The sequence below is a fragment of the Trachinotus anak genome, unplaced genomic scaffold (assembly GCF_046630095.1).
Source record: "Trachinotus anak isolate AG129_WGS33_773 ecotype Australia unplaced genomic scaffold, CSIRO_AGI_Tana_v1 ptg000005l, whole genome shotgun sequence".
NCBI classification, from domain to species: Eukaryota; Metazoa; Chordata; class Actinopteri; order Carangiformes; family Carangidae; genus Trachinotus; species Trachinotus anak.
This window is the reverse complement of record NW_027273856.1, coordinates 7,703,744-7,715,878: the sequence shown is the minus strand read 5'-3', so window position 1 is coordinate 7,715,878 and position 12,135 is coordinate 7,703,744. Positions and strand designations below refer to the sequence as shown.

At 41.3% G+C, this 12,135-nt stretch overlaps 1 protein-coding gene across 1 annotated transcript; it reads right to left on the bottom strand.

The window, feature by feature from the left end:
* Positions 1-724: 724 nt before the first annotated feature.
* LOC139621525 (mucin-12-like) lies at positions 725-11,889 on the bottom strand. Its single transcript, XM_071478114.1, has 12 exons — positions 11,343-11,889; positions 11,108-11,223; positions 10,265-10,329; positions 10,063-10,108; positions 9,918-9,973; positions 6,802-6,923; positions 6,487-6,546; positions 5,711-5,882; positions 3,397-3,558; positions 2,809-2,903; positions 1,255-1,469; positions 725-1,148 (listed from the first exon to the last, which is right to left on the bottom strand). The coding sequence occupies exons 3-12, from the start codon at positions 10,327-10,329 to the stop codon at positions 1,104-1,106; spliced, it is 1,038 nt and encodes a 345-aa protein (XP_071334215.1). The 5' UTR covers positions 11,108-11,223; positions 11,343-11,889; the 3' UTR covers positions 725-1,103.
* Positions 11,890-12,135: the final 246 nt, after the last annotated feature.

Here is a 12,135-nt window from a genome sequence, read left to right as displayed (position 1 = left end):
AATCTTATTATATGCGCAGACTGAGCTTGATAGATTCACCAGAGGAGAGTAACAGGCCTGTAACTGCTGCTCTCACTCTCTCTCTCTCTCTCTCTCTCTCAGAATCAGCCCTTTGGTTGATTCTGATGCATTTAATGCTCTGATTATTAATGTTCACTGTCCCTGTTAAGTAAACCAGTAAATAAATAAAGTTAGTTTGAATGAGACAGAGAATTCTGTTTTTGACAGCAGGAGCCTTTTATTTAGATAAAGTGCATCCAAATCATGAAGGCCACAACAACTGTTGTAGTGCAATCAGAAGTTTCAGACATGAAGGAGCTCATTTGCCCTGTAAGCATTTCTGCTGTCCAACGAAACCTGTTCTTTGTGTAGCTGGGAGTTCAGATGGCTCAGGAGGTAGAGCGGGTCGTGCACTGATCCTTCATATGACCCGCAAACTACCCCAGTGTATCATCGGTGTGTGAGTGTGTGTGTTAGGAAAGTGCTGTATGCAGAGGAAAAGTGCTGAATGAACAAGTGAATGTGGATTATAATGTAAAGCTGTTTAAGTGGCCAGTGAGATAAATACAATTCATTACCATTTAGTTAGTGAACTGATGCCAGACCTTCTCTGCTCTCTCAGTCATTCACAGACTGATGTGGTGTGTACAGTTTTTAATGTGTGTTTTTGATGTGACTTCATCATCACCTGTCGAACACATATTGACCTATTCTTTCTGAACCAGGGAGCAGCTGGAGAAACACCCTGAGAACTGAAAAGGTACAAGTGGAGTCAGTTAAATGTGAGTAACATCTATGTCCAGTGACAACACCACCACTAACTACAGCCTCATAACTGAGCACAGAGAGGACTGAGCATTAGAAGCTTTATAAAGGCACTGTTCATGACAGGGCTGTTCAATAGAATCATAAATATTGAATACACAGTAAAGCAGCACTTTGGCTGTTGTCAGCTGGAAAAATCAATAAATAAATCAAATAATAATACAAAGATCTACAGATCAGCTGGTATGAATAGTGCAGGAGGTATCAAGAAGACATGAAGGCAGGTCATCAGCAATTTGAAGACATAATTGAGGTCCAATTAGTTTTCAGTGCACTGCTCAGGCATCCCAGGATGTCCTGATCTGAGGCCTGCTGATCCTTATCTGTGAGAGAAAGAAAAAAAGACAGAATTATTGAGACGGCCAAACCTTCATGTACTCAAACACCACTAAACACTGATCTGCTGTGTTTCTGCAGAGATGCACTGACCGGCCGGCTAGATGAGAAGTCTCCGTGGGGTAAGGTCGGACTGCCATTAGAAGATGGAGTATGGTTTCTGTTTCCTGTTTGTGAAGGAGGGTACGTGCTGGCTGAGGGGCTGGACTGTCTGTTGTCAGTATCCACAGATGGTTGAGTCAGCTGGTAGACAGGTACAGGTTGTCTGGCTGATTCTTCATGTGTGAATGAAGGGTTTCTGTACTCTCCTAAAAATACAACAGTTAGTGGTTCTGACAGATTTACACACCCCACCAGAATAAATTTCATTTTATGTTTGTAATGTCAAGAAAGGATGAACACACTGATCTATACTGTCCCACTGATGTACAGAACACAAACTGAGGAATCATTGACGGTAAGTCCCCAGCAGTTATTACTGCATATCACTGCATTATTACTGCATTATTACATGAGTATTCAGTTGTTATTACTACATTATTATTACATTATTATTACTTCCTTATTACATATGTGCCCAGTAGTTACTACTATATTATTACTACACTATTACATGACTACTCAGTAGTTATTACTGCATTATTACTACATTATTACTAAAATCATTATTTCTACATTATTACATCAGTACTCAGTAGTTACTACTACATTATTACTACATTATTTTATGTTTACTTAGTAGTTATTACTACATTACTGCATTATTACCACATTATCATATGAAACTCAGTAGTTACTACTACATTATCAGATGCATACTCTGAAGTTATAACTACTTTATTACTACATTACATGAGTACATGAGTAATCACATGAGTTGTGCCCATACACGATCTTCAAGATGAGCACATTTATCTGTAGCTGCTCCAGCATTCAGTTTCAGCGTTCAACTTCCCGTTCTAGTTTTATTGGTCAGCAGTAATTAAAGTGTGTTGCTCTCTAACTTTGTTAGCTTGTTTGCTAGTTTGTTAGCACATTTAGAGCATTTTCTCCTTGATCTCAGGGCTGAACGAACGAAAGTCTGGCAATGGCAACTGGTATTGACTATTTCTCAGGGTTTTCAATCAATTGCACCAATCACCAGAAAAAATTCCTTGTATGTGAAAACATACTTGGCAATAAAACTGATTCTGATTCTGATTCTGATTCTGATTTTGAGCAGCCTCTGCTCCATCTGTGCTTCATCTTAAGGCCACTCTACAGCCTTGCTCAGGAGCTTGACCTTAACTTTACTTTACCTTTAGTTTACCTTTATTTTACCTTTACTTTATTTTACCTTTAACTTTATTTGGCCTTTAATTTACTTTACCTTTCTTTATGTTTACTTTGCCTTTACTTTACGTTACCTCTACTTTACCTTTACTTTATTTTACCTGATTGGACATGATACTATATATACATGTTGAGTTAATTCGCAAAAGCTGCAGATTAACAGATGGGAAATGACTTGAAAATTCATTCACTTGACAGAACTAACTTCAAGTGCACACTACACCCCCCCCCCCCCCCACTATAAGATCATCCATGAATTCACCACCCACTGCAGTAATTAACTGAGTGTGTGTCTAAGGTCCATTATAATCTTACCAGCATTATAAGTGTCAGTTGAGCTGTTGGATCTGGACCATTCAAAGTCCTCATTCAGCCACTGGTCCACCAGTTTGTCTTTATTGTCTCTTCTCCTGCAGACAAAGAGGAAACTTTTCATCCATTCAGAAAATGTATTCCTCTTCACCACCATGACACTAATGACATCACAGTTTATGTGACATCATTATTTATGGTATTCATCCGTGTTCATTTTTTCTTCACACCAATTAACATTTAGAGAGGCCATGTTTGAAAATTTCTGGAGAAACGCTCATCCGTCCTCAGCGATATAACCACTGACCACTTTTCTAACTGTTTCCCCTGAAAGAGACTTTTTATTGACACATTATAACCACTTAATAGGAGGAGTTGATTATTTCCATGTGCTACAAATAAAGCCTGACTGACTTGTTTATGTCTCTAATTTCTCAATTTGACCATATTCTGAAATCTAAAGAACCAGGTCTGACTGGATCTGAAGAACTAATGGCTGGAAGAAATTTTTAACAGCTTTCAGTTCTCTCCAGTGTGTTTCGTGACATCACATTTCATACCAACAGTCAACAATGTCAGTGGACAGCTTACTGTGTTTGCTTGTGTTTGTTCATCAGCATGTATGTAGTCAAGGCGACCACAGTCACCAACAGACATGCAAGGGTCACACTTAACCCTGCGTAGAAAGGAGTCCTCTGTATAGGGAATCTACAATCGTTGCCCAGGTACCAAGTGGAATCCACATTTTGACACCTGGACCATGAGAGGAAGAAAGACGTTAAGCAAAGGTGAACAGCTACATTGAACCAGTCCAATGAGGCAAAGTCAAAAACAAAATATTAAAAATAACACAAGATATTTTGTCTATTATTCTATCAGTTTATTACTATTTTACCACTTTAATTTATTTTGTAAAGTTTATGCCATTTTGTTAAATTTCATCATTCGCCTCCTTAAGTACGTATCAAGCCATTTTCTAGTGAGCAAGTACTTAAAGGTAGAAACACTGAAAAGGGCAAATCCGTCTGTCTGTCAAAATGTGTCTTTTTTATACTACCACTGGGGTTTGGCAAAGTCTGAAATGATCAAATTGATGGATTATAAATTATTCCAAAAATACACCTCAGTAGTCAGGGACTGAAGGGTGAAGAGCTGAATACTGAATGGACTCATCTCACTATGTTCTCAATCACCCATAGAAACATCAAATTCAGCTTAAAATAAGTACCTCCTTATAATAAGAAGACCAATGTCATGGTTACAATAATAACAACATGGTTAAGGTTGCAATATGGTCAGAAATAAAAGAAACAACATAAAATACTGGTCTCAGTCAGGAATCGAACACTGGTCTCCTGTGTCCAAAAGTCCAGTATTTTGTTGGCCCATCCAACCAGCCACCCAATCTCCTCTTAAGGTGGACTTTTATACTCTCTGTACTGCCTTTGTCTCTGGTCTCTGATCCAGTTAATGATATTCATGGACAGGATCTCAAGATGCAGCAGAAGTGAGGAGTGTGTCCAATTTGGGAACCTCAGAAATGTATCTCTGCTTTTCTCATGTAGTATCCACTCATCCATCCCTCTCTCCAGAAACGCTTTCCAGCTACTCATGGGGATGCCAAGGAGTTCCCTGGTCAAATGGATTACGTAATCCCTTCAGCATGTGGACTTTCAGGCTAGGCAGGGCCAGTGGTCTCCAGAAGCAGCAGACAGGTACTGTGAGGCTAGAAGGGCTGCAGCAAAACCTCAGGTGTGGGAGGAATTCAGGGATGCTATGCAGGAGAACCTTTATTTGGCCTCAAGGAATTCTGGCTGATATACCTCTTCAGTGTCTCATGGAGGTCAGGTCAGTACCTGTGGAGTGGCACAATGGGTTGGTGGTTCCCATTTTTAAAAACAGGGACCAGAGGGTGTGCTCCAATTATCGGGGCATCAACTGGTCTCTAAGAGAGGGGTGTGGAGGTATTGCAGGAGTATGAGTATTGAGACCATTGTTAAGAGCCATCCAGTCCCTGTATAACCAAAGTGACAGCTGTGTCCGTATGCTGGGCACAAAGTCAAACAAGTTTCCAGTGAGTGTTGGACTCTGCCAAGGTTTTCCCATGTCTCTGATCCTGTTTGTGAGATTCATTGACAGGATCTCAAGGTGCACCTGAGGCAGGGAGCGTGTCCAGTTTGGGAACCTCAAAATTGTATCTCAGCTCTTCAGTTGGCTTCATCAGATGTGACCTCCAGTGCGCTCTGGGGTGGTAATGCAAATGTTTTACTGGACCTTGCGAGCTGAACCAGAAGGCAAAGCTCTCGATTTACCAGTCGATCTTCATTCCCACCCTCACTTATGGTCGTGAGCTCTGGAGGGATTACATATTCAATTTGGCCTTGGAATGGCATGGGATTCCCCAGGAAGAGCTGTGAAATGTTGCTGGAGAGACCATTGTCTGGAATACTGTGATTAGCCATGTCCTGACCCCAGATAAGCAAAATGGATGGATGGATGGATGGATAGATGATGCAACATTATCAGACTTCTTCCTTTGCTCCTGTCATAATCACGACAACCACTAAATGTTACCTTACAATGAAATGCAACTATAGGTCGTTGTAAGCTTCTGCACAGTTTTTTTACAGGATATAAGTGGTCTGTCGACATGTACAGTTTATAAGAAAGACCAGTGCGATTTCCGTAAAATATAATAAGGAGACAGATTTGAGTATTGAAATATCTTAAATATCTAAATATGTTGAGGACTTGTGGCAATACACTTAAAAAATACAGCATCGTTAAAACCACAAAACCAAGGCAGACAGAGCTTTTGTCAATGTGTGAGTGCAATGTTGGAAGCAGTACACAAAAGAGTTCATCAGTTTTTAAAAGCATCAAAGTGACAACACAGTCAGCTTACTCGCAATGAGGTCCTATGTCTCTGAACACTCTGCAGAATCCCTTATTGTAGCAAGTTTTTGGATCTGAATGGAGACTGCTGCATACAGTCACACATCTGGTCACTCCGTCAACAACCTTAATTTCATAGTAGCCGATGACACCTGGATCTTCCACTGCACTTGGACACACATCTGGAGAGAGAAACAATTTCAATGTGAATTCACACTTGACCACATCTCTTACTTGATGCTTGAAACACAACATGATACAATATTCGGAGAACCTGGCAATGTTAGCAGACTGACGTGTATAAATTGGTCATTGAGTGGATATTTATTTGGATCTACTGAGGATCTTTGTTAACATTTGTTCAGTTGTGACCTGAATGTCTCTGATGATCTTGGCTCTCATCAGCCTTCTTTCAAGCAGTAGCTCATAGAGGTTATCAACAAGACAGCTGTAATAAAGCCACTGTCTGCTCCCTGCACAGCTCAGCAAAGAGGTTTACAGGCTGAAATATAAGGGTGTGGGCCTGTCATCTGTCTTTACTTCTGTTCTTGAACTGAAGTGATCAAAAATCTGTTCAGTCAGTTCACTGAACTCTAAATGAATGTAATGAATTACTGAAGATGTAACAAAACTAACTGGAGCATGTGTGAAATTGTTCGGAATTTGTAGAATGTAGTGTATCCGCCAAAACCCCAAATTCATCTCAGATCACTGTTGTAGGTTTGAAACACACTGAAATGCTAAAATATCAACATCAACCATCACCTACAGTGAAGTCATACTTACATCCGATTTCCACCGCGGTTTTATCCACTGTGGGTTCAGCTGTGACATTGTAAGGACAATCTGAAGGTTCAAAAGACAAAATGAGTTCGTAGTATGTGTGTATACCACAACATGTTATATGTTGTCAGCAGAAAAATGTCCAACATTGTTTGATCAGAGGAAAAAGGAAAATGGTTTCAGGCAGAGCTGAAACATAAACTGTAACAAACTTAATGTTTGTCTCTGATAAAACTTGTTCTGTGAATGAATTTGGTTCTATGGCTCGTTAGCAGTGATTCAATATGTGATGATGTAGGTAATGATTTTCTGTCTTACCGCCTGTGCAATTAAACAGGTGATCAGCAGCTTCCTTAACAGCTTTGAAGTCCTTGTCATACAGTTGATTAGAGCTGGCGTTGTTTGGAATCTCCAAGATCACATCATGTGTGACACTGACACTGAGGCAGAGAATTTCAACACAGGTTCATTCATTATTCTGAACGTCAAAATATGTTGCTGATTATTATAATACATCTCCTCTTATTTCTATTATTAATATTGGGACTAAATGCTCCTGTTTCATCAGCCTAAATACAAACGTGAAGAGCTATACTCAAATTTAGGCAAATCAGTCCAGACACTGCTGGAAGACTCAAATTATAAATCAGACTTTAAAGGATAATTACTCTCATTTTCATATCAGTGGTTTCAAATAAATCTCCACTTGCATTTCAAAGAAATCATACATGTTTAAGTACATATATTTACAACAGTGCATGTGACAACACATGAACATTATGCAGAAAATGATAACTACAGAAACACACCTTAAGTCATACACCACAAAACAAACAGAATTACAACACAAGTGAAGTTTCTGGGAGACATTAAAAAACTGATGAGTCTCAAGGGATGCCTATGAGGCGAGGTGAGATGACAGTGTAGTGAGAAATGGAGATTAACATATCAGTAGACTACCCTTCAGTGGTGTTGCTAGCCTGACCCTAACTGCCTTGTGTACAGGCTAGTGGTGGTGGTGTAATGGTGTGGGGGAAGTTTTCTTGACACACTTTGGGGAAGGCACACTGACGTTCCTGACGCTGCGCACAATTTAGGACCAGTGAGGACGAAATGGAGGAAATGTTGAAGCCGCTGATATAAAGCCCTCAGCTCCAAAATGAGGCAAGCTGGGCTCTTTTGGAGGAGCAAAGAAGAGCCCATAGGAGGAGGAGGAGGAGGAGGAGGAGGAGGAACTCAACCTACATAGGAGTCAGCTTCAAGGCGCATGCCAAACAGCCACCAGCCCTGTAGTCTGTGCCAGTGATATTATCCCTAAAGTGGGACCCACCAACAGTCCAGAGGCGTACTATGCCCTTGAGACTATTGCAATAAGAGAAAAATGGCCTAAAGCCCAGTTGATCAATATCCTAGCCCCATTCCTGTTAGGGGAGTAACAGAAAGCTGTTCAAGACCTGGAGCCAACAGTAGCCGAAAACTATGATGTTCTGAAGCAGGAAATATAGAATGGTATAGGTTTTAACAAGTTTGGGATGACTCAGCAGTTCCATAATCCCTCCACAATGTCAAGCAAATTTTGTCTACCACCCCAAAACCCTACCCAAGGTAACACAACCAGGCATATTAATATACAGGGACGCTATCAGGCTGAGCCAGAGCAAAGGAGGTTAATTCTGGATAGGCACACCCACAGATGCTACGGATGTGGGGAACTGGCTCATATGTTGTGGTAATGCAATAAAGCCTTCCAGCCGAGAGGCAAGACTAAGCCTCGGAGAGGCAGATCTAAGAATGTGTCATGGACTAATTTATCATGTACATCTTCTTCAGTGAATGCTCTTGGTGCTGAATAATCATCCAAACTGAATAAGATGTCAGAGTTCGACACTTACCCAGTGCCCATCATTGATGAAGTGATTCACACGGATTGGGAACTTATGTACAGAGAGTACTGGATGCTCTTTGTGGAGCCGGTCTCAGAGCCAGTCACAGCAAGTGCCAGCTAGGCTATAATGACATCAAGTATCTTGGATACATGACAACTGAGGGCCATGCATGACTGGTTATACCCTATATCAAAGAGACAGGTGAAATCTTTCATGGGTCTTGCAAACTACTATACTATACCTAACTTTACTGATCTTGTCACCCCCTTGACAGACCTCACAAGAAAGAGAAATCCCTGAATGGTGAAATGGACACAAACTGCAAAGAAGGCCTTTACCATCCTGAAGAAAGCCTTGTGTTCCCTCCCAGTTCTGGTAGTTCCAGACTTCAACAAGGAGTTTGTTGTTCAGGCAGATACCTCAGAGGTAGGTCTTGGAGCCATACTCTCTTTAGATAAAGAAGGGTGAAGAGCACCCCATCCTCTACTGTGGTAGAAATTTCTTGACCCAGGAGAAAAGATACTCAACACCGGAGACGTGATGTCACGAAAGGTAGTGTCATGGGGGGGGGGGGGGGGGGTATATTCCCACCCGGTGTCGGCAGCAAGGATTACAACCCATCATGGGTTCCAGCAAAAGACTACAAAAGCCATAGTCATTAGTCACAGTGGGTCTAGCATACTCAATCACTGTTATGTAACAATTAGTGAAGCTTGCAGTTCATTCCACTAGGAAAGTCTGACCATGGCATGCTGCTCCTCATTCCAAAATACAGACAGAAACCTAAGTCCATCAAGTCAACATTTGACTTTACCGAAGCTCTTGAAGGCTGTTTTGAATGCACTGATTGATACTGAAAGGTCATGTGTCACGTTAAACCTGAATCTATGCATCCCCATCAAAACCCCACAGCAATAATAAACCCTCCTCCAGCTGATACTCTCTAGTAGATGCTTACAGGTCCCTGCCCTCCAAAGTCCCCCATCTTAACATCAGTTTCTCTCCTCTGCAGTAACATCTTTGAACACTTCTGTCGAATCTGTGCCTGCACTGAAATCTCCTGTGTTAAATTTGTAATTACTGTGTGTGAATTTTGTTAGCTGTGTATGTCATTGTTCTAATTGTTCTATATGTGATGTTACTGCTGAATGGAGCTGACCTGTACCAAGAGCAATTTCCACGACCTCAGTCATGTAGTCATTAAATGATTCTGATTCTCAGTCTTAAACAATTTTCACCAAAATACCAACAACTGGTTTGTGCTGTCTCATTTGAGCAAACCTCCCCTTGTTTGCAGCTCTGCTCCCACCTGTTCACTGTGGGCTTGGCACCAACATACCACACAGATGGGCAAAGTGAATTTCAAGGTCAGGTAATTACTTAGCTTACTTAGAGCTGCTCATGCTCATCCATGATAAAGCCTGTAGTCTATATCAGAGGCTGCCATCATGCAAAGTTTCCAAGTGCATCACATACACTAAAATGTCAAATGACTTGATTTGGACATGATCAGTGTAAGATCCTTCAAGGTGTCTGTGCTCCAATCACCTGTCTGCTCTTGGTGTGACACTGTAGGTAGCCATGACTTCAGGTGATGATCTCATCTGAAATAAAGATTGTACAATTAATGCCCAGTGTTAATAACTGATCTCTGATTAAACCTCCTGCATTGAAGGTGTTTGAATTTCTTTACCTCTTCCACAGGGTTATCTGGTAATCTGTCCAAAGAGCCTCCACAGCTAAGAAAAACAAACAAAAAAGAAAATAATCATTTGCCAATTTTTAGTACTGTTGTATTAAACTGAAACATTTTGTGCAAATAGGATTATGTACTTATCTCTATTGGGGTGGCCCCTGTGCTTATAATGTAGAGCAGAATACAGTAAGTGCATTACCTGACTTTAATTACGAGCACCTCTTTAAAGTGTGCTATGTTTTGCTCCTGGTAATATTTCTCCATCTGAAATAGTGACAACATGACACAATATGTTATTTTCAACAATCATTTACCATTTTGCTTTTTGAAAGGAGTTCCTCCCTGGCTAAAGTATGCATATCTGTTATCATGGTCACTTACCACAATACTAAAACCAAAACCATTTGGTTGATAATATTATTACTAAAAATCATAATTGTTGCAGTGGCCACAGATTCGAGTCCGACCATGGCTCTTTGCTGCAGGTCATCCTCTCTTTCTCCCCTTGACTTTCATGTCGCCATAAGAATAAATGACTTTAAGACAGTGAAGAACCCACTTAGGACACACATGCATATATGTATCATAATACATGTACCATCATACATCCACGTGGACTTGTTGTTCAATGCTTTTAACTTCAAAAGTCATAAATCAGTGAACAATTGTGTCCCACCAAGTTCATAATTTTTTACTGTTCCCTGCAAACACTTGCATTGTGTTGTGAGTATTTGCCATGGGTTTGTCTCTTTAATTATGTCATGTATGGTTGTGTATTTGGTTGTCTTGTGAGTATTTCCATCACGTTCTTTAAAGTTGCAGTGCATTGAGCTTTCAGGGCCACCCTAAATATGACTGCTTGTTCAGGTTTGTGTGTTCAAGAAATAGTTGCAGATTTGCCTCTCTTGCTTTTCCTCCAGTCACCACATGGCAAGCTGTGTAAAATGCCCAATGTTTGGTAGATCACTGGTAATGGAATGACTGACTGGATGTGTCCAGTATAGTTTGCTGTCGTACAACATGTCTCATCCATTTAATTTACCTCTCGGGTGAAGTTTCCAACAAACTCTATGTATTCAGGTGATGTTTCGTCTTCATATTGCTCAATAAATTCCTGATCGATTACCACGTTAACCACAACTGATCTGTTCAGTGTATCTGCAATGAGAGTGAAAAATATAGAACACCATAAATTAACATTGAGGACAATAACAGATGTGCTGGGTGAATTTGAATGTAAATTTAAAATGACATAGGTTTAGTAACATTAACATTACCTGGCACATAAGATTCAACAAACTGGCAAAAAGTTCCACTGAATCCAAAAACACAAATGCAGACAGTTCCATTAAAAGTTCCACCATTCAGGCAAATAATCGGCTCTGCTGTTGTGGATGGTCTGGTGGTGATTTGAACTGTTGGTGTAGCAGGTGGTGTGTGTGGGAATGTGGTTGGCTCATCAGTTGGTGGATTGGTTGATATTGGTGTAATGCTTGATGTTGCGGTGGAGGGATCTGTTGAAGGTGAAGATGGTGCTCCAGTTGGTTGAGTAGATGGTGAATCTATAGTAGCGGTGTCAGTTGAAGATGTGGTCTCTGTGGGCTGTGAAGTTAGTGCACTTGTCGGACCACTTGTCCCAGCAGGCTCAGAGGTTACTTTGTCAGTTGTACTTGTTGCCTCGGTTCCCTGTGTGGTCTCTGCGGGCGATGATGTTGGTGAACCTGTCGGACCGCTTGTCTCAGCAGGCTTAGAGGTTACTTTGTCAGTCGGAGTGGTTGCCTCGGTTCCCTGTGTGGTTTCGTCGGGCTGTGATGTTGGTGAACCTGTCGGGCCGCTGGTGCCAGCAGGCTCAGAGGTTACTTTGTCAGTCGGAGTGGTTGCCTCGGTTCCCTGTGTGGTTTCGCCGGGCTGTGATGTTGGTGAACCTGTCGGACCGCTGGTGCCAGCAGGCTCAGAGGTTACTTTGTCAGTCAGAGTGGTTGCCTCGGTTCCCTGTGTGGTTTTGCCGGGCTGTGATGTTGGTGAACCTGTCGGACCGCTTGTCCCAGCAGGCTCAGACGTTACTTTGTC

Excerpts from the sequence above, each read along its gene's own strand:
- LOC139621525 (XM_071478114.1), bottom strand. The coding sequence starts at position 10,329 with ATGGAGAAATATTACCAGGAGCAAAACATAGCACACTTTAAAGAGGTG. Across the intron at positions 10,109-10,264 it reads GTGCTCGTAATTAAAGTCAG|CTGTGGAGGCTCTTTGGACA; the intron begins GTAATGCACTTA and ends TGTTTTTCTTAG. Across the intron at positions 1,149-1,254 it reads ACTTCTCATCTAGCCGGCCG|ATAAGGATCAGCAGGCCTCA; the intron begins GTCAGTGCATCT and ends TTTCTCTCACAG.